Source organism: Pseudophryne corroboree, chromosome 5 (assembly GCF_028390025.1).
Source record: "Pseudophryne corroboree isolate aPseCor3 chromosome 5, aPseCor3.hap2, whole genome shotgun sequence".
Taxonomy (NCBI): domain Eukaryota; kingdom Metazoa; phylum Chordata; class Amphibia; order Anura; family Myobatrachidae; genus Pseudophryne; species Pseudophryne corroboree.
Genome location: NC_086448.1, coordinates 178,080,232 through 178,103,576, shown reverse-complemented (window position 1 = coordinate 178,103,576; position 23,345 = coordinate 178,080,232). Strand labels below are relative to the sequence as shown.

Below are 23,345 nucleotides of genomic sequence, written 5' to 3'. Positions count from 1 at the left end.
CTTCCCTGTGTGACTGCTCCCCAGCCTTGCAGGCTGGCATCAGTGGTCACCAGGACCCAGTCCTGAATGCCTAATCTGCGGCCCTCTAGAAGATGAGCACTCTGCAACCACCACAGGAGGGACACCCTTGTCCTTGGTGACAGGGTTATCCGCTGATGCATCTGAAGATGCGATCCGGACCATTTGTCCAGCAGGTCCCACTGGAAAGTTCTTGCGTGGAATCTGCCGAATGGGATTGCTTCGTAGGAAGCCACCATTTTACCCAGAACCCTTGTGCATTGATGCACTGAGACTTGGCTCGGTTTTAGGAGGTTCCTGACTAGCTCGGATAACTCCCTGGCTTTCTCCTCCGGGAGAAACACCTTTTTCTGGACTGTGTCCAGGATCATCCCTAGGAACAGAAGACACGTCGTCGGAACCAGGTGCGATTTTGGAATATTGAGAATCCAATCGTGCTGCCGCAACACTACCTGAGATAGTGCTACACCGACCTCCAACTGTTCCCTGGATCTTACCCTTATCAGGGAATTGTCCAAGGAAGGGATAACTAAAATTCACTTCCTTCGAAGGAATATCATCATTTCGGCCATTACCTTGGTAAAGACCCGGGGTGCCGTGTACCATCCATACGGCAGCGTCTGAACTGATAGTGACAGTTCTGTACCATAAACCTGAGGTACCCTTGGTGAGAAGGGTAAATTTTGACATGAAGGTAAGCATCCTTGATGTCCCGAGACATCATGTAGTCCCCTTCTTCCAGGTTCGCAATCACTGCTCTGAGTGACTCAATCTTGAATTTGAACCTCTGTACGTAAGTGTTCAAAGATTTTAGATTTAGAATCGGTCTCACCGAGCCGTCCGGCTTCGGTACCACAACAGTGTGGAATAATACCCCGTTCCCTGTTGCAGGAGGGGTATCTTGATTATCACCTGCTGGGAATACAGCTTGTGAATGGCTTCCAAAACTGTCTCCCTGTCAGAAGGAGACATCGGTAAAGCAGACTTTAGGAAACGGCTAGGGGGAGACGTCTCGAATTCTAATTTGTACCCCTGAGATATCACCTGAAGGATCCAGGGGTCTACTTGCGAGTGAGCCCACTGCGCGCTGAAATTCATTGAGACGGGCCCCCCACCGTGCCTGATTCTGCTTGTAAAGCCCCAGCGTATACTGAGGGCTTGGCAGAGGCGGGAGAGGGTTTCTGTTCCTGGGAACTGGCTGATTTCTGCAGCCTTTTTCCTCTCCCTCTGTCACGGGGCAGAAATGAGGAACCTTTTGCCCGCTTGTCCACGAAAAGACTGCGCCTGATAATACGGCGTCTTCTCATGTTGAGAGGCGACCTGGGGTACAAACGTGGAATTCCCAGCTGTTGCCGTGGCCACCAGGTCTGAAAGACCAACCCCAAATAACTCCTCCCTTAATAAAGCAATACTTTCAAATGCCGTTTGGAATACGCATCACCTGACCACTGACGTGTCCATAACCCTCTACTGGTAGAAATGGACAACGCGCTTAGACTTGATGCCAGTCGGCAAATATTCCGCTGTGCATCACGCATATATAAAAATGCATCTTTTAAATGCTCTATAGGCAAAAATATACTGTCCCTATCTAGGGTATCAATATTTTCAGTCAGGGAATCCGACCACGCCAACCCAGCACTGCACATCCAGGCTGAGGCGATTGCTGGTCGCAGTATAACACCAGTATGTGTGTAAATACCTTTTAGGATACCCTCCTGCTTTCTATCAGCAGGATCCTTAAGGGCGGCCATCTCAGGCGAAGGTAGAGCCCTTACAAGCGTGTGAGCGCTTTATCCCCCCTAGGGGGTGTTTCCCAACGCACCCTAACCTCTGGCGGGAAAGGATATAATGCCAATAACATTTTAGAAATTATCCGTTGTTATCGGGGGAAACCCACGCATCATCACACACCTCATTTAATTTCTCAGATTCAGGAAAACTACAGGTAGTTTTTCCTCACCGAACATAATACCCCTTTTTTGGTGGTACTCGTATTATCAGAAATGTGTAAAACATTTTTCATTGCCTCAATCATGTAACGTGTGGCCCTACTGGAAGTCACATTCGTCTCTTCACCGTCGACACTGGAGTCAGTATCCGTGTCGGCGTCTATATCTGCCATCTGAGGTAACGGGCGCTTTAGAGCCCCTGACGGCCTATGAGACGTCTGGACAGGCACAAGCTGAGTAGCCGGCTGTCTCATGTCAACCACTGTCTTTTATACAGAGCTGACACTGTCACGTAATTCCTTCCAACAGTTCATCCACTCAGGTGTCGACCCCCTAGGGGGTGACATCACTATTACAGGCAATCTGCTCCGTCTCCACATCATTTTTCTCCTCATACATGTCGACACAAAAGTACCGACATACAGCACACACACAGGGAATGCTCTGATAGAGGACAGGACCCCACTAGCCCTTTGGGGAGACAGAAGGAGAGTTTGCCAGCACACACCAGAGCGCTATATATATATACAGGGATAACCTTATATAAGTGTTTTTTCCCTTATAGCTGCTGTATAGTTAATACTGCGCCTAATTAGTGCCCCCCTCTCTTTTTTTTAACCCTTTCTGTAGTGTAGTGACTGCAGGGGAGAGACAGGGAGCTTCCCTCCAACGGAGCTGTGAGGGAAAATGGCGCCAGTGTGCTGAGGAGATAGGCTCCGCCCCCTTCTCGGCGGCCTTATCTCCCGTTTTTCTGTGTATTCTGGCAGGGGTTAAATTCATCCATATAGCCCAGGAGCTATATGTGATGCATTTTTTTGCCATCCAAGGTGTTTTTATTGCGTCTCAGGGCGCCCCCCCCCCCCCAGCGCCCTGCACCCTCAGTGACCGAAGTGTGAAGTGTGCTGAGAGCAATGGCGCACAGCTGCAGTGCTGTGCGCTACCTTGTTGAAGACAGGACGTCTTCTGCCGCCGATTTTCCGGACCTCTTCTGCCTTCTGGCTCTGTAAGGGGGCCGGCGGCGCGGCTCTGGGACCCATCCAAGCTGGGCCTGTGATCGTCCCTCTGGAGCTAATGTCCAGTAGCCTAAGAAGCCCAATCCACTCTGCACTCAGGTGAGTTCGCTTCTTCTCCCCTTAGTCCCTCGATGCAGTGAGCCTGTTGCCAGCAGGTCTCACTGAAAATAAAAAACCTAAACTAAAACTTTCACTAAGAAGCTCAGGAGAGCCCCTAGTGTGCACCCTTCTCGTTCGGGCACAGAGATCTAACTGAGGCTTGGAGGAGGGTCATAGGGGGAGGAGCCAGTGCACACCAGATAGTCCTAAAGCTTTCTTTAGATGTGCCCAGTCTCCTGCGGAGCCGCTATTCCCCATGGTCCTTACGGAGTCCCCAGCATCCACTTAGGACGTTAGAGAAATAGAATTTTAATTACCTACCGGTAAATCCCTTTCTCGTAGTCCATAAGGGATATTGGGAAATTAGTACGATGGGGTATAGACGGGGTCCAAAGGAGCCGGTGCAATTTAAATTTCTTCGACTGGGTGTGCTGGCTCCACCCCTCTATGACCCTTCCACAGGCAATTATAGGTAAAATAGTGCCTGAAGGAGAAAGGACATATATGAGAGAAGGAACATTACAATGAGTGGCGAGATTCACACACCAGCACACCAATAACAGAAAACGACCAGCAACGGCTTGGTAACCAAACAGCAACAGCTGAACAGGTAACCATATAAGAGAAAACCTGCAGAAAAGTCACCGCACTGAGGCGGGCGCCCAATATCCCTTATGGACTACGAGAAAAGGATTTACCGGTAGTCAATTAAAATCATATTTTCTCTAGCATCCATAAGGGATATTGGGGAATTAGTACAAAGGGGACGTCCCAAAGCTTCCAGAACGGTCAGGAATGTTCTGAGATGTCTGCAGCACCGCCTGCCCAAACTGGGTATCCTCTTAGGCCAGGGAATCAAACCTGTAGAACTTCACAAAGGTCTTCTTCCCTGACCAGGTAACAGCTCGGCATAGTTGCAAGGAAGACCCCACTGATCTTGCAGAGTGGGCCTTCAGAGATTGTGGAACAGGTAAGGCTGCCGACACATAGGCCTGTTGGATAGTAAGCCCTAGCCAACGAGCAATGGACTGCGTAGAAGCAGGGCAACCCTTTTTCTGCGCATCATCTAGCACAAACAAGGAATCAGTCTTTCTGATCCGAGCCATCCTCTTGATATAAATCTTCAAGGCTCGCACAGCACCCAATGCCTTCGGAGGAGCAGAAGTGCCAGAACTTGACGGAACCACAATAGCTTGATTCAAGTTGAACGCAGAGACGACCTTCGGCAGGAACTGCTGCCAAGTCCTGAGTTCCGCTCTGTGCTCATAAAAGACCAAGTAGGGACTTTAACACGATAGGGCATCCAAATCTGAAACACGCCTAGCAGAAGCCAGGGCCAACATCATCACCATCTCCACGTGAGGTACTTGTCTTCTACGGTCATCAGAGGTTCAACCCAGAAGGACCATAGAAAATCCAACACTACATTCAAATCCCAGGGTGCCGTGGGCAGCACAAAAGGAGGTTGTATGTTTAGTACTCCATGCAAGAAGGTCTGAACTTCTGGCAACACTGCCAATTTCTTCTGGAAGAAAATTGAGAGAGCTGAAATCTGGACCTTAATAGAACCCAGACGTAAGCCCTATCCACACGAGCCTGCAGAAAACGTAGGAAATGTTTCAAGTGGAACTCCGCAGGCGGATACGTGCATTCCTCGCACCAAGAGACATATCTTCTCCAGATATGATGACAGTGTTTTGACATCACAGGTTTCCTGGCCTGAACCATTTCCTTTTTGGAAAGGTCTTTGCAAGCTAGGATGTTCCACTCAACATCCATGCAGTCATACGAAGTTGCCGTAAGTCCGGGTAGACGAACGGTCCTTGTTGAGAAGATCCCTTCTTAGCGGCAGAGGCCAAGGGTCCTCTACGGACATGTCCAGAAGATCCGCGCACCACCGAGGCCAATCCGGGCACTCAGAATTGCTTGGACTCTTTGATTCCTGATTCGCTTTAGCACCCTTGGGAGCAATGGAATCGGAGGAAACAGGTAGACCAGCCGGTAAGGACAAGGCAACGTCAGTGCATTTACTGCCCTCGTCTGAGGGTCCCTGGTTCGAGAGCAATACCAGTGAAGCTTTGTGTTGAGTCGAGAAGCCATCATGTATATTTGTGAGCAGCCGCACCGGTCGATGATCTGCTGAAACATCTGATGGTGGAGACCCCACTCTCCCGGGTGGAGATCGTGACAACTCAGGAAGTCCGCTTCCCAGTTGTCTACTCCCGGAATAAAGATAGCGGACAGTACTCTTGCATTTCTTTCTGCCCAGAGGAGCATCTTTGACACCTCTTGGATGCAGGCCCTGCTACTTGTTCTTCCTTGCCGATTTATGTATGCCACTGCCGTGGCGTTGTCCGACTGAACTTGGATCGCCCGATCCCTGAGCAGAGGAGAGGCCTGAAGCAGAGCATTGTAGATCGCCCGAAGTTCCAGAATGTTGATAGGAAGTAGAGCTTTGTGGGCTGATCACCTGCCCTGGAACTAAGCCCCCTGGATGACAGCTCCCCATCCTCTCATACTTGCATCTGTCGTGAGGAGGATCCAATCCTGAATCCCGAAACTTCGACCTTCCAGTAGATTTGAGGACTGCAGCCACCACAGGAGGGAAATCCTGGCTTGAGGCGACAGCCTTATTATCCGGTGCATCTAAAGATGTGATCCGGACCACTTGCTCATGGGATCAAATTGAAATGTTCTGGCATGGAACCTTCCATACTGGATTGCCTCGTATGAGGCTACCATTTTCCCCAACAATCTTACACAAAGATGGATGCATAGTCGAGTAGGCCGTAGAACCATTCGGACCATCTCCTGGGAGTGTTCTTGCTTTGTCCTCTGGGAGGAACACTTTCTGGGCCACAGTGTCCAGCAACACTCCCAGGAACAGGAGCCGCTGAGTTGGCTCCAGGTGGGACTTCTGTAAATTGAGGATCCACCCATTGTGTGACAGAAGTTGGATAGTGTGGTCTATATGGACAAATAAAAGCTTTTTGGATCTCGCCTTTATCAAGAGATCATCCAGATAAGGGACAATATTGACCCCCTGGACCCAGAGTTGGAACATCACCTGCGCCATCACCTTCGTGAACACCATCGGAGCTGTGGACAAGCCGAAGGGTAGTGCCTGGAACTGGTAGTGATCGTTCAGCAGGGCAGATCTCAGGTAAGCCTGATGAGGTGGCCAAATCAGGATATGGAGATAGGTGTCCTTTATATCCAGGGAAACCATGAACTCCCATTCTTCCAGGCCCGCAATCACTGCTCGCAAGGATTCCATCTTGAACTTGAAAACCTTTAGGTAAGGGTTCAAGGATTTTAGATTCAAAATAGGCCTTACCGAACCATCCGGTTTCAGCACCACGAATAGGTTGGAGTAGCAACCCTTTCCCTGTTGTTGCAGTGGCACTGGAACAATGATTTGGGACTAGACCAATTTTAGGATGGCCTGTTGCAGCGTAACACGCGTATCCTCCAAAGCTGGTAAGCTTGATTTGAAAAATCGTTGAAGAGGAGCGCCGTCGAACTCCAGCTTGTAGCCCTGAGAAATTAGATCCTTTACCCAGGTATCCTGGCAGGAGCATTTCCAGATGCGGCTGAAGTGACGCAGCCGAGGTCCCACCTGGAGATCCCCTCGGGGTGGGTGGGCACCGTCATGCTGAGGCCTTAGTGGAAGCTGAACTGGTGCTGAGAACCTGCGGTTGCTGGTTTTCTTGTCTTACCTCTGGTGCCTCTAACTGCATTGGAGGCACCTCTGGCCCTAGATCGAAATCTGTTAGACCGAAAGGACTGGGCAGACGGCTCCGGGTAGGAACGTCTAGCCAGCGAGGCCCCAAAGGGGAGAAACGTGGATTTCCCTACAGTAACTTCAATCTCCTGAAAAAGGAAGAGACTCTGCATCCGCTATCCACTGACGCAACCACAAAGCTCTGCGTGCCAACACTGCCATAGCAGTGGTCGTAGCAATAATATTGCCTATCTCCTTGAGAGAGTCACACAGGACGCGTGCAGTGTCTTGAATGTGTTTTAGGAGAGTCACTGTAGTGACCAGGGACATATCACCCAAGAGGCCCTCTTGAATTTGATTAGCCCACGTATGAATGGCATGAGTCATCCAGCAATCTGCTATGACCGGTCTTTGTGATATACCAGCTGCTGTGTAGATAGACTTCAGTGTAGTCTTTATTTTTCTATCCCCGGGGTCCTTTATGGTAAAGGATCCCGGAGCTGGCAGCACTGCCTTTTTATATAGGCGAGAGACTGATAAGTCTACAGCCGGGGGTTCTTCCCAGAGTTTCCGGCCTGCAGGAGCAAATGGGAAAGTGTGTAAAAACAGTTTTGTCACTTGATATTTCTTATCTGGATTTTTACAGGCTAACTTATACAGGTCATCCAGCTCTGCAGAATCAGGGAAAGAGACACTGAGTTTGTTCTTTGTTAAGAATGACTGCTGTGCTGCAGCATCCTCTAGAGGGAGTTTTAACACGTCCCGTAAAGCAAGATTGAGGGGCTCAATACACAGTGTAGAAGGGGAATCCCCAGTAACAAGATCCAAGTCCTCCCCCTCCTCCTGCACCTCCTCATCAGAGTAAGGCAGGTAACCCACGTTTTTGTGGTCCTGATCTAGAGAGGGGGGGCTGTGGAGCATCTGCCCTTGCAGTTAGGTCTGCAACAGCCTACTACAGTTGCCAAGTTTTCTGAGTATTAGCAGTGAGCTGAGAGGACATATCTGACATCGTAGATTTTATGGCACCTAGCCAGGAAGGCTCTTGACCCTCCCCCTCAGCCCCCTTACTGAGTTGTGAGGACTAGCTGCATTGTTCACATGATATGGAACCATATGTAGAGGGAGAGAATCAGGTGTGACATACACTGCATAAGTGGTGTTTTACCATGTTTACAGTAAACAATACTTATACACACAGACAAGTAATATAATAGCACGCCTACCCTTACTGTATATGAGAGGGAGACAGAGAGAAGGGAACAGCACACCCAAGCTAAACAGCCTCATTGAGACTGCAAGCTGTTATATCACAGTGTAACACCGGAGTTTCAGTCCTTTTCAGGACACAGATTGTGTACAATAGCAGCTCCAGAGTGTGCATCCTCTCCTGAGGGCACTTTTTTCTAAACTGCCTGTGGGAGGAGACATAGAGGGGAGGAGCCAGCACACCCAGTTGAAGAAATTTAAAGTGCACTGGCTCCTTTGGACCCCGTCTATACACAATCGCACTAATTCCCCAATATCCATTATGGATGCTAGAGAAATACACTTCTACATGCTGTAATCTCAACAATTCTATTTGCTTAATTGTGTCTAGCACAATTTTAAGTTATGCCATTCTGAAGGCTATGACCAACATTGAGGATGGTTTTTCAAGGATCTTGAAAATGCTGCAACTACTGAGCAATGAAACGCGTTCGTGTACCTACCGATACCCACCCACTGGATTGTGCAACTTGACTTAAGAGCGTGAACTAGCTTCTGGATTTGGGCGAGTAAATAACAGCTTGTTGTGGATTATATCAACTGGGCAACCTTGCTTGGACCACACCATCAGCTGACACCACAATCATCTGAGGATTCTACATCTAGCATACACAGACTTACCCTAAGAGACCATTCCTCTAGCAGTACCTATCCATGTCCTACTAAACACTACCCGGACTTACCTTTGGATGCATATCCCTTGCTAGACTTCATTTACCTCTGTGTTTTTGTCCCGGAAGTATACATAGGAACAGGCACATGCCAGGATTTTAACTATAAATTATATATATATATATATATATATATATATATATATATATATAGAGAGAGAGAGAGAGAGAGAGAGAGAGAGAGAGAGAGAGACATTCCTACGGGTGAGATATCCACTCATATTAATGATATGATTATTTTTTTTTGTACTGTAATTGTACTTTTTACTTGATTTTACTCTTAATAATTTTCTTATATAAAACATAATATTGTCTTCTTCCAAGTAATATGTGATTGTTTTTAACTATTTAATATTCTGTCTAGAGCACTACTTTTGTTGTTTTATTTTGTTTATACTTTCACAGCAGCTGGAGTGCCACAGGTTGCCTTACCAAGACGTATACTAAAACTATATATATATATATATATATATATATATATAAATTTTGTAGTCCGGCACTCAATGAAATAAAGGTAATCTTACCCCGGTGACCACGTCCTAGGTAGGTACCATGCAAATGTAGAAATACAGAGGGGGACGGCACTCAGAGGATTTTTTCAAGTGTTGTATTCAAGTATGAGTACAACACTTGAAAAAATCCTCTGAGTGCCGTCCCCCTCTGTATTTATATATATATATATATATATATATATATATATATATATATATATATTGTAACACTGTAGGGGTGCAAGGTGCCTTTTCCTGGGGAATATGGCAGCACGCAGCAGCTGAGGAACAACACAAGTCCAGTTTCTGGTACAACTGACCCCGGCCAGTTTTATTGAAACAGAAAATAAAACAAACCCCAAAATAAAAATACCTTGCCTGTCCGGCACTAACTAAACATAAGATGTTCCTAACTGTCACTAAACAAAACACAGAGTTCTTCAGTACATACTGTATAGCTTACTTGCATCAGAAAGCGTGTCTCTCACACACAGATCCTGCAGCCTTCCCAGGCAGTCTGCCCATACTAATCAGGTTAGAAGCACTATATCACTCTTACACAGCTGAAACCCTGATTAGCCCTCTGTGAGGCCAAAGACCCGAACTGGGCCCAATGTCTAGAACTCGCCTTATCTCTCTCTCAGAGCCTTTACCCAGCTTTTACAGCAAACTGAAAAGGTTCAGACAAAACAAAAAGCATTTTTCCTAGAAGTTAACATTTTCTAAAACATGTAAGACAAGAACCTGGGACAAATATACCTGCCCTCAAACACTATCCCAGTGTTCTTGTCACATATCCCCCTCCCCTGTTTCGACCTAGGGGCCGGAACACTTGTAGCCCCCAAACAGAAGATGCGAGACAATGCATCTGCGTTGGCCAATTGTGTTCCCGGTCTATGTTCGACAGTAAACTTAAAGTCCTGCAACGCTAGAAACCATCTAGTTACACGAGCATTCTTGCCTCTATTTACATACATCCATTTTAAAGGGGCATGGTCTGTCACTAGTCTGAATTGTCTACCCAAGAGGTAATATCTCAAGGTATCTAGTGCCCACTTAATGGCCAAAGCCTCCTTTTCCACAATGGCATACCTTTTTTCATGCTCATTGAGTTTCCTACTCAAATAAATGATAGGGTGTTCGTCCCCATCTCTGGTTTGGGACAGCACAGCACCTATCCCTACCTCTGAGGCATCTGTCTGTACCACAAATTCTTTTGAAAAATCTGGTGTTATCAACACCGGTTGTGAACACAAAGCCACTTTTAACGCTTGGAACGCCTTTTCTGCATTAGGGTTCCATTTCACCACATTTGACTGCTTCCCTTTGGTAAGGTCTGACAACGGCACCGCTGTGGTCGCAAAATTAGGAATAAACCGTCTATAGTACCCAGTAATTCCCAAAAAAGCCCTTACCTGTTTTTTATTCACTGGACGAGGCCAGTTTTGAATAGCATCAACTTTATTCAATTGGGGCCTAATCAGACCTCTGCCTATGGTGAAGCCCAAGTATTTGACCTCCTCCATTGCGAGGCAGCACTTCTTTGGGTTAGCAGTTAACCCTGCCTCTCTGATTGAGTCCAGTACTGCTTGTACTTTAACCAAATGTGACCCCCAGTCTGTACTGTGAATTACCACATCATCCAAATAGGCAGCTGCATATTTTCTATGGGGCCTCAAAATTTTATCCATCGCCCGTTGAAAGGTTGCTGGAGCCCCATGCAACCCAAAGGGTAACATCTTATACTGGTACAGCCCCTCCGGAACCGAAAAGGCTGTTTTTTCTTTGGCGCTATCAGATAAAGGTATTTGCCAGTAACCTTTGGTCAGGTCCAATGTGGTGAGAAACCTGGCTGTTCCCAGCCTTTCTACAAGCTCATCCACACGGGGCATGGGGTATGCGTCAAACTTGGACACCTCATTTAACTTACGAAAGTCATTACAGAAGCGTATGCTACCGTCGGGCTTCGGGATGAGCACTATGGGACTGGACCACTCACTGTTAGACTCCTCTATGACTCCAAGTTCTAACATGGTTTTAACTTCCTTAGAAATAGCTTCTCGCTGAGCTTCAGGAATCCTATATGGCTTTAAATGAACCCTAACCCCTGGTTCTGTGACAATGTCATGTTTTATTATGGTCGTTCGGCCAGGCAGCTCTGAAAATACCTCCCTATTTTGGATGAGAAATTCTTTAACCTGATTGTTCTGATCAGCTGATAATGTCTCTGACACCTTCACTGCGGGAAGCAACCGGGGTGAAGACACCGAAGGGCAAGGCTCCGCTGACAGACAACCTATCTTTCCAGGGTTTGATTAAGTTAACATGGTAGATCTGTTCGGGTTTTCTCTTTCCCGGCTGGTATACTTTGTAATTAACCTCATTCACTTTTTCCCTAATCTCAAATGGACCCTGCCATTTAGCTAGGAATTTGCTTTCCACAGTGGGTACCAAAACAAGAACTCTATCTCCAGGAGCAAATTCCCGTATCTTGGCACTCCGGTTATAGACCCTCTGTTGAGCACTTTGGGCCTGTTCCATGTGCTCTCTGACAACAGGTACCACGGCTGCAATCCTATCCTGCATTTGTGTTACATGCTCAATAACGCTTCTATAAGGAGTGGGCTGTCCTTCCCACGTCTCTTTGGCAACATCCAACAGCCCTCTGGGGTGTCTACCATACAACAAATCAAATGGAGAAAACCCCGTAGAGGACTGAGGAACTTCTCTGATGGCCATTAACAAGTAGGGCAACAAACAATCCCAGTTTTTCCCATCTCTCTCAACAACCTTTTTTAACATACTTTTTAATGTTTTATTAAACCTTTCCACCAACCCGTCAGTTTGGGGATGGTAGATGGACGTCCTGAGGTGAGTGACCTTAAATAACTTGCACAATTCTTTCATGATCCTTGACATAAATGGAGTACCTTGGTCAGTCAAAATTTCTTTTGGTATTCCCACTCTACTAAATACCTGCACCAGCTCCCTAGCTATCGCCTTGGTTGTGATAGTGCGTAAAGGGACAGCCTCAGGATATCGAGTGGCATAGTCCATAATTACCAGGATATACTGATGGCCCCGAGCAGACTTTAAAGAGGGCCCCACGAGATCCATGGCTATTCTGTCAAACGGGACCTCTATAATAGGCATGGGAACTAGTGGGCTCCTGAAATGGGGTCTAGGGGCATGATACTGGCATTCAGGACAGGAAGAACAATATTCAGACACTTCTTTATAAACCCCTGGCCAAAAGAACCTTTGTAAAACTCTTTCAGTGGTTTTTTCTGCCCCTAAATGTCCTGCGGTAACGTGACTATGAGCTAAATCTAGTACCGTTCTCCGATAAGGCTGGGGAACTACCAGCTGTTCCACCACATCCTCACCCCTTTTGACAATGTGGTACAAGAGCTCATTACAGATGGCCATGTGGGGATACGTAACCCTGTCACCTGGTACCACAGGTTCCCCATTAACAATCTTAACATTCTCTCTAGCCTTTATTAAGGTAGGATCCTTTAACTGTTCAGACGCAAACAGATCCTTCTTTACCTCCAGGTCAGGCACGCTTTCAGTTCTAACTACTATGTCTCTGTTCCCGGCAAGAGGGTCCTCACTGGACTCCCCATCTGTCACTTCCCCAACCAAACTAGCAAAAGGCAAAGGGCCAGAAAGTTCCGAAGACCCACGTACATCCATAAAATCACCGGTATTATCAACTGGCTTTTTACTTCTCACATCTGTTGATAACCGTGATTCCCACAGTTTCCAAAAATGAGGAAAATCCCTCCCTATTATGGCCTCATGCACCAAGGTAGGGACCAGTCCCACTTTAACCATTGCTGACCCACAACAAGTTTCTATATTCACCTCAGCAGTGGCATAATGTTGGGTATCCCCATGTATGCAAGTTACCCCAATAGGTATTTGCTGGACCTTTAAGGGGTTCACTAACCCAGCTTTCACGAGGGTAACTAAACTTCCTGAATCTAGCAAGGCCTCTACCCGGTTACCTTCTAAGAACACATCACACATTTGTTTTTCCAGCTCAGGTGAAGGTACCACAGTACAGACTAACCTAGCAAAGAAAGACATTCTGCGACATTCAAAGGCAGCATCACATTGCATGGGTTCTTGCGTGACTGGGCAATTGGCAATAACATGACCTGGCATACCACACCTAAAACATTTAACCACACGATTATCAACCCATTTGGGCAGCATAGACCGTTCTAGCCCCATTGGCCTGTTTCCAGGGCCAGTGTTTACAGTCTCTCCAGCCTTGCGTTCTCTTAACCGCCCAGCAACGTTTTCCCACGGAACAGTCTTACCAGTCTTTACTGAAGGGCGCTGTCGAGGATCTATGGGTTGCTGGGTGGTCATCAGTAGTTCCTCTGCTGCCAAATACCTCTCTACCATGTCCACTAATTGGTCAGCAGTACCCGGGTTTCCATGGCTCACCCACTTGCGCAGGACCATGGGCAAAGATCTCAAGTAGCGGTCCATGACGACTCTTTCCACCATCTGGGGACCAGTTAATGTCTCTGGCTGCAGCCATTTTTTTGTTAGCTGAATAAGGTCGTGCATCTGGGAGCGCGGAGGCTTCTCCATGGCGTACAGCCAACGGTGCACCCGTTGTGCTCGTACTGACAGCGTGACTCCCAGGCGGGTCAGGATCTCAGTCTTTAGTTTATCATAGTCCCGAGCCTCAGCAGGGCTTAAATCAAAGTAAGCTTTTTGGGGCTCACCTGACAGGAAAGGTGCCAGCAGACTGGCCCACTGTGCTTTCGGCCAGTTCTCACGCTCGGCAGTCCTTTCAAACGTGGTCAGATAGGCCTCCACATCATCAGCCTCTGTCATTTTCTGCAGGAAGTGACTGGCTCGTATAGAACTAGAGCTGGTTGGAGCACTGACGGCCACATCTCCAACCCGAGCTGCAAGTCTCTGCACCACTTCTGCTAAGGCCTCTCTATCCTGACGCTGTTGCCTGTAAAGTTCATCAACAACTGCCTGCTGTTGTCTCTTATTTTCCTCCATTGCCACCTGCTGCTGTCTGTTGGCCTCCTGCTGTAGTCTCCAATTTTCCTCCATTGCCACCTGCTGCTGTCGGTTGGCCTCCTGCTGAGCCGCTGTAGCTTGCAGCAAGGCTTTAAGCAGATCCTCCATGTCAACAGATTTTTCAGGCGGCTTTGCAGCTGCTTTCACCCAGGACATATATCAAACCCTCAGGGGTGAGTCTCAGTAACTTCACACTGGGCTGTATCTGCATAAACCACCGTTTTCTGCAGGCCTCACAAAGCTGCTGCTTTCACTTATGCGCAGAACGGCCTGCTCGCATTCTCCACCAAGTTGTAACACTGTAGGGGTGCAAGGTGCCTTTTCCTGGGGAATATGGCAGCACGCAGCAGCTGAGGAACAACACAAGTCCAGTTTCTGGTACAACTGACCCCGGACAGTTTTATTGAAACAGAAAATAAAACAAACCCCAAAATAAAAATACCTTGCCTGTCCGGCACTAACTAAACATAAGATGTTCCTAACTGTCACTAAACAAAACACAGAGTTCTTCAGTACATACTGTATAGCTTACTTGCATCAGAAAGCGTGTCTCTCACACACAGATCCTGCAGCCTTCCCAGGCAGTCTGCCCATACTAATCAGGTTAGAAGCACTATATCACTCTTACACAGCTGAAACCCTGATTAGCCCTCTGTGAGGCCAAAGACCCGAACTGAGCCCAATGTCTAGAACTCGCCTTATCTCTCTCTCAGAGCCTTTACCCAGCTTTTACAGCAAACTGAAAAGGTTCAGACAAAACAAAAAGCATTTTTCCTAGAAGTTAACATTTTCTAAAACATGTAAGACAAGAACCTGGGACAAATATACCTGCCCTCAAACACTATCCCAGTGTTCTTGTCACAATATATATATATATATATATACATACATATATATATATAGAACACTTGAAGGAAGAAATACATTTTCTTCATTAGAAAATTTGATTTTAAATGTCTCTTTGGATAAAACATATGAACATCTCTTCATATAGTAATGCATTATTACACGTAGGTGGTATGGTGTTGTGTTTGATTCATGTACCCCTTATGTCCACAACAGAATGAAAATGACATAACATTGCTATTCATTACAAAGCAATACATTATGAGCACTCCTCATATTCCGGAGTACCATGTGTATGTCCGGTAATAAATGTATTACAATAAGTATGTAGTACATAGGATTCCCGATAATGAAAGTACATCTCAGTACAAATACCAGGAAGATGGTAATCTGGCCACTTACCTGACTTTTGGAACCATCATGCGATGTTGCACCATTAGTGTGTGGCAGATTGAGGCCATCAGAGTGAAGACCTCCTCACTGGCAGAATCTCTCCATACCATGTTGAGCAGGGTGTTTGTCTGGTGTTTAGTATCCAGTCTCTTTAGGCACTCTTCTGTGATATATTGCACGGATATCTTGCCATCACCCTAAGGGAACAAGTTATATTCAGTATATGCTTATGCGCCTGTATTTTAACAAATGTGTACAAAAACCATGTGAAAACAAGGCATGGAAAGACTGAACTTTCTTTCCCTAACTGGGTTTGGTAAGCCAGCAGCCTGCTTTCATGATACTTCAGGAGAATAAGAGAAGAAAATGCAGAGCTACCAACGAAAAATACACAATACATACTGTGGAACTGGATATAGTAGGCCTGTGTTACTGTAGTGTCAGCATACCTGCTGGCCTCTAACAAGACTGTCTTCGTAGGATCTGACAGAGGTCCAAAAACAGAGTAGCAATATGCGCTGTGGTACACATCACCGGCACCCCTTGTGTGTTTGAGTTAATACAGTTCATTTCTGCACAGCAAGACTGACAGGCTGTCAGTCACTCTGACTCTCGCTGCCTTCCTGCCTTTCCGTTTAATATTTAAAACAAAGTCATGCCAATAGTTGACACATACAAACCAAAAAATAAATCTTTAAATATACATTTGTGTGCAGCACGTATTTGTAGATCAGCTGCATCTGTATGTACACAAGCATCTACCATGGATCTGGAAAATTACCACAGACTCAACTCTACCATCAAACATTTTTATCTGGTTAGAGTTTTGAGAGCATTAGCATATATAACTGATGGATCACCTTATGGTTTTTCCCTATATGAGCCAATTGACCAATGTGTGTAAAAAAAAAAAAAAAGTGTTCACACCAATCATATCTAATATAGTAACAGTTTCCGAGGTTGAAAAAAGACAATTTGTCCATCGAGTTCAACCTGCTGGTGATCTCCTACACTAATATTTTTTAATACTAATTTTAACTGTTGTGAATGTTTAGCCGTTATGTCGATTCCTTTTTCTTTTTATACTATTGTGCAGGATTTAATTTATTTTTTTATACTATTGTGCACGATTTACCCACCATAACCCTGTATATCCTTATACAGTAGGAATTTATCTAGCCCATTCTTAACCACTTAACTGACGATTTTTTTCCTCAAAAACCACTCAGAAATTGTCGTGTTTTTTTAATGAGTGAATTAGGTGAAGAACATTAATTTAATCCTATCCAAAATGATTTTAGTTAAAACCATTGCAGCTTTCATTTTGACAGCCCCCATGTATGCAGGGGGGGGGGGGTCTGGGGTGGCTTCGGGGGGTTAATTTACACTCCCCAGCGGCTGCTATTGTCTGCAGCTGCTGGAGGGGTCCTGCCATACTGACCGATCAGCAGTGATCGGCAGCACGGCAATCAGTAGTGGAGAGTGCAGGGAGGCAGAAGGACCTTCCGCTCCCTCGGACAGCAGCAGAGGGGGGAAGTTTCCCTTCCCTGCCACTGCTAGTACTGTTTATCTGACTGGTCACATCCTGTGCGACCATGTCAAATAGGACACTTGCAGGCATTGTCGCATCTGATGCGACCATGCCAGGCACATGGTTAAAAGCAATGACAGAGTCCGCCATTACTACTCTCTCAGGCAGGGAATTCCAAATACGTATTGTCCTTACTGTGAAGAAACTTTTCCGTCTCTGGGGTAAATTTACTAACATTCGTAATTTTCGGAAAAAGGTCAAAGTTCAATCACGAATGACATCGAAAGTGTAAAACTGCAACTTTTTGAATTGATTACGACTAATTTACTAAGCTGTCGTATTCGGGTTTTTCTTTTGTTCCGATGTCGATGTCATTCGTGTTTTTTTTTCTATTTTTATGGCAGTGATTAGTAAAACACTGCCGACTTTTTAAAAATGAATCTCGGCCGGATCTGTGTGATCCGTGCTGGGGTTCATTTTTTTTTTTTTTTTAAATTAAACAGTGTAAAATTATAAAAAAAATTGCGTGGGGTCCCCCCTCCTAAGCATAACCAGCCTCGGGCTCTTTGAGCCGATCCTGGTTGCATAAATATGGGGGGAAAAATGACAGGGGTTCCCCCATATTTAAGCAACCAGCATCGGGCTCTGCGCCTGGTCCTGGTTCCAAAAATACGGGGGACAAAAAGAGTAGGGGTCCCCCGTATTTTTAAAACCAGCACCGGGCTCCACTAGCTGGACAGATAATGCCACAGCCGGGGGTCACTTTTATATAGTGCCCTGCGGCCGTGGCATCAAAAATCCAACTAGTCACCCCTGGCCGGGGTACCCTGGGGGAGTGGGGACCCCTTCAATCAAGGGGTCCCCCCCCCAGCCACCCAAGGGCCAGGGGTGAAGCCCGAGGCTGTCCCCCCCCATCCAATGGGCTGCGGATGGGGGGGGCTGATAGCCTTTGTTGTAAATGAAAAGATATTGTTTTTAGTAGCAGTACTACAAGTCCCAGCAAACCTCCCCCGCATGCTGGTACTTGGAGAACCACAAGTACCAGCATGCGGCGGAAAAACGGGCCCGCTGGTACCTGTAGTACTATTACTAAAAAAAATAAGAATTTACTTACCGATAATTCTATTTCTCGGAGTCCGTAGTGGATGCTGGGGTTCCTGAAAGGACCATGGGGAATAGCGGCTCCGCAGGAGACAGGGCACAAAAAGTAAAGCTTTAGGATCAGGTGGTGTGCACTGGCTCCTCCCCCTATGACCCTCCTCCAAGCCTCAGTTAGGTACTGTGCCCGGACGAGCGTACACAATAAGGAAGGATTTATGAATCCCGGGTAAGACTCATACCAGCCACACCAATCACACTGTACAACCTGTGCTCTGAACCCAGTTAACAGTATGATAACAGCGGAGCCTCTGAAAAGATGGCTCACAACAATAATAACCCGATTTTTGTAACTATGTACAAGTAATGCAGATAATCCGCACTTGGGATGGGTGCCCAGCATTCACTACGGACTCCGAGAAATAGAATTATCGGTAAGTAAATTCTTATTTTCTCTATCGTCCTAGTGGATGCTGGGGTTCCTGAAAGGACCATGGGGATTATACCAAAGCTCCCAAACGGGCGGGAGAGTGCGGATGACTCTGCAGCACCGAATGAGAGAACTCCAGGTCCTCCTTAGCCAGGGTATCAAATTTGTAGGATTTTACAAACGTGTTTGCCCCTGACTAAATAGCCGCTCGGCAAAGTTGTAAAGCCGAGACCCCTCGGGCAGCCGCCCAAGATGAGCCCACCTTCCTTGTGGAATGGGCATTTACATATTTTGGCTGTGGCAGGCCTGCCACAGAATGTGCAAGCTGAATTGTATTACACATCCAACTAGCAAAAGTCTGCTTAAAAGCAAGAGCACCCAGTTTGTTGGGTGCATACAGGATAACAGCAAGTCAGTTTTCCTGACTCCAGCCGTCCTGGAACCTATATTTTCAGGGCCCTGACCACATCTAGCAACTTGGGAGTCCTCCAAGTCCCTAGTAGGCGCAAGACACCACAATAAGCTGGTTCAGGTGAAACACTGACACCACCTTAGGGAGAGAACTGGGGACGAGTCCGCAGCTCTGCCCTGTCCGAAATGGACAAACAGATATGGGCTTTTTTGAGAAAAAAACCACCAATTTGACACTCGCCTGGTCCAGGCCAGGTCCAAGAGCATGTTCACTTTTCATGTGAGATGCTTCAAATCCACAGATTTGACTGGTTTTAAACCAATGTGTTTTGAGGAATCCCAGAACTACGTTGAGATCCCACAGTGCCACTGGAGGCACAAAAGGGGGTTGTATATGCAATACTCCCTTGACAAACTTCTGGACTTCAGGAACTGAAGCCAATTCTTTCTGAAAGAAAAATCGACAGGGCCGAAATTTGAACCTTAATGGACCCCAATTTGAGGTCCATAGACACTCCTGTTTGCAAGAAATGCAGGAATCGACCGAGTTGAAATTTCTTCGTGGGGCCTTCCTGGCCTCACACCACGCAACATATTTTCGCCACATGTGGTGATAATGTTGTGCGGTCACCTCCTTTCTGGCTTTGACAAGGGTAGGAATGACCTCTTCCTGAATGCCTTTTCCCTTAGGATCCGGCGTTCCACCGCCATGCCGTCAAACGCAGCTGCGGTAAGTCTTGGAACAGACATGGTACTTGCTGAAACAAGTCCCTTCTTAGCGGCAGAGGCCATAAGTCCTCTGTGAGCATCTCTTGAAGTTCCGGGTACCAAGTCCTTCTTGGCCAATCCGGAGCCATGAGTATAGTTCTTACTCCTCTACGTCTTATAATTCTCAGTACCTTAGGTATGAAAAGCAGAGGATGGAACACATACACCGACTGGTACACCCACGGTGTTACCAGAATGTCCACAGCTATTGCCTGAGGGTCTCTTAACCTGGCGCAATACCTGTCCCGTTTTTTGTTCAGACGGGACGCCATCATGTCCACCTTTGGTAATTCCCAACGGTTTACAATTATGTGGAAAACTTCCCCATGAAGTTCCCACTCTGCCGGGTGGAGGTCGTGCCTACTGAGGAAGTCTGCTTCCCAGTTTCCATTCCCGGAATGAAACACTGCTGACAGTGCTATCACATGATTTTCCGCCCAGCGAAAAGTCCTTGCAGTTTTTGCCACTGCCCTCCTGCTTCTTGTGCCGCCCTGTCTATTTACGTGGGCGACTGCCGTGATGTTTTATCCCACTGGATCAATACCGGCTGACCTTGAAGCAGAGGTCTTGCTAAGCTTAGAGCATTATAAATTTACCCTTAGCTATATTTATGTGGAGAAAAATCTCCAGACTTGATCACACTCCCTGGAAATTTTTTCCTTGTGTGACTGCTCCCCAGCCTCTCGGGCTGGCCTCCGTGGTCACCAACATCCAAAACTGAATGCCGAATCTGCGGCCCTCTAGAAGATGAGCACTCTGTAACCACCACAGGAGAGACACCCTTGTCCTTGGATATAGGGTTATCCGCTGATGCATCTGAAGATGCGATCCGGACCATTTGTCCAGCAGATCCCACTGAAAAGTTCTTGCATGAAATCTGCCGACTGGAATTGCTTCGAAGGAAGTCACCATTTTTTTACCATGGCCCTTGTGCAATGATGCACTGATTTTAGGAGGTTCCTGACTAGCTCGGATAACTCCCTGGCTTTCTCTTCCGGGAGAAACACCTTTTTCTGGACTGTGTCCAGAATCATCCCTAAGCACAGGAGACTTGTTGTCGGGATCAGCTGCGATTTTGGAATCTTTAGAATCCACCCCTGCTGTTGTAACAGTATCCGAGATAGTGCTACTCCGACCTCCAACTGTTCCCTGGACTTTGCCCTTATCAGGAGATCGTCCAAGTAAGGGATAATTAAGACGCCTTTTCTTCGAAGAAGAACCATCATTTCGGCCATTACCTTGGTAAAGACCCGGGGTGCCGTAGACAATCCAAACGGCAGCGTCTGAAACTGATAGTGACAGTTCTGTACCACGAACCTGAGGTACCCTTAGTGATAAGGGCAAATTTGGGACATGGAGGTAAGCATCCCTGATGTCTCGGGACACCAGATAGTCCCCTTCTTCCCAGTTCGTTATCACTGCTCTGAGTGACTCCATCTTGATTTGAACCTTTGTAAGTGTTCAAATTTTTTAGATTTAGAAAAGGTCTCACCTAGCCTTCTGGCTTCAGTACCACAATATAGTGTGGAATAATACCCCTTTTCTTGTTGTAGGAGGGGTAATTTAATTATCACCTGCTGGGAATACAGCTCGTGAATTTTTTTTCCCATACTGCCTCCTTGTCGGAGGGAGACCTTGGTAAAGCAGCCTTCAGGAGCCTGCGCAGGGGAAACGTCTCGACATTCCAAACTGTACCCCTGGGATACTACTTGTAGGATCCAGGGGTCCTGTACGGTCTCAGCGTCATGCTGAGAGCTTGTCAGAAGCGGTGGAACGCTTCTGTTCCTGGGAATGGGCTGCCTGCTGCAGTCTTCTTCCCTTTCCTCTATCCCTGGGCAGATATGACTCTTATAGGGACGAAAGGACTGAAGCTGAAAAGACGGTGTCTTTTTCTGCAGAGATGTGACTTAGGGTAAAAACGGTGGATTTTCCAGCAGTTGCCGTGGCCACCAGGTCCGATGGACCGACCCCAAATAACTCCTCTTCCTTTATACGGCAATACACCTTTGTGCCGTTTGGAATCTGCATCACCTGACCACTGTCGTGTCCATAAACATCTTCTAGCAGACATGGACATCGCACTTACTCTTGATGCCAGAGTGCAAATATCCCTCTGTGCATCTCGCATATATAGAAATACATCCTTTAAATGCTCTATAGTCAATAAAATACTGTCCCTGTCAAGGGTATCAATATTTTTAGTCAGGGAATCCGACCAAGCCACCCCAGCTCTGCACATCCAGGCTGAGGCGATCGCTGGTCGCAGTATAACACCAGTATGTGTGTATATACTTTTTATGATATTTTTCCAGCCTCCTGTCAGCTGGCTCCTTGAGGACGGCCCTATCTATAGACGGTACCGCCACTTGTTCTGATAAGCGTGTGAGCGCCTTATCCACCCTAAGGGGTGTTTCCCAACGCGCCCTAACTTCTGGCGGGAAAGGGTATACCGCCCATATTTTCTATCGGGGGGAACCCACGCATCATCACACACTTCATTTAATTTATCTGATTCAGGAAAAACTACGGTAGTTTTTTCACATCCCACATAATACCCTCTTTTGTGGTACTTGTAGTATCAGAAATATGTAACACCTCCTTCATTGCCCTTAACGTGTGGCCCTAATAAGGAATACGTTTGTTTATTCACCGTCGACACTGGATTCAGTGTCCCTGTCTGTGTCTGTGTCGACCGACTAAAGTAAACGGGCGTTTTAAAACCCCTGACGGTGTTTTTGAGACGTCTGGACCGGTACTAATTGTTTGTCGGCCGTCTCATGTCGTCAACCGACCTTGGCGCGTGTTGACATTATCACGTAATTCCCTAAATAAGCCATCCATTCCGGTGTCGACTCCCTAGAGAGTGACCTCACCATTACAGGCAATTGCTCCGCCTCCTCACCAACATCGTCCTCATACATGTCGACACACACGTACCGACACACAGCACACACACAGGGAATGCTCTGATAGAGGACAGGACCCACTAGCCCTTTGGAGAGACAGAGGGAGAGTTTGCCAGCACACACCAAAAACGCTATAATTATATAGGGACAACCTTATATAAGTGTTTTCCCTTATAGCATCTTTTTTATATATTTCTAACGCCAAATTAGTGCCCCCCCTCTCTGTTTTAACCCTGTTTCTGTAGTGCAGGGGAGAGCCTGGGAGCCTTCCCTCCAGCCTTTCTGTGAGGGAAAATGGCGCTGTGTGCTGAGGAGATAGGCCCCGCCCCTTTTTCGGCGGCCTCGTCTCCCGCTCTTAACGGATTCTGGCAGGGGTTAAATATCTCCATATAGCCCCCGGAGGCTATATGTGAGGTATTTTTAGCCAAAAAAGGTTTTCATTTGCCTCCCAGGGCGCCCCCCTCCCAGCGCCCTGCACCCTCAGTGACTGCCGTGTGAAGTGTGCTGAGAGGAAAATGGCGCACAGCTGCAGTGCTGTGCGCTACCTTAAGAAGACTGAGGAGTCTTCTGCCGCCGATTCTGGACCTCTTCTCGTTTCAGCATCTGCAAGGGGGCCGGCGGCGAGGCTCCGGTGACCATCCAGGCTGTACCTGTGATCGTCCCTCTGGAG

General features: G+C 47.0%; 1 protein-coding gene across 3 annotated transcripts in view; it reads right to left on the bottom strand.

The window, feature by feature from the left end:
• Positions 1–23,345, bottom strand: part of UBE3C (ubiquitin protein ligase E3C) — a 418,441-nt gene that overhangs the window by 195,107 nt on the left and 199,989 nt on the right. For all 3 annotated transcript variants that reach the window (XM_063921903.1, XM_063921902.1, XM_063921904.1), the window contains exon 11: positions 15,541–15,728. In XM_063921903.1, coding sequence (XP_063777973.1) covers positions 15,541–15,728 — 188 coding nt within the window. The remainder of the gene's footprint in view (positions 1–15,540; positions 15,729–23,345) is intronic.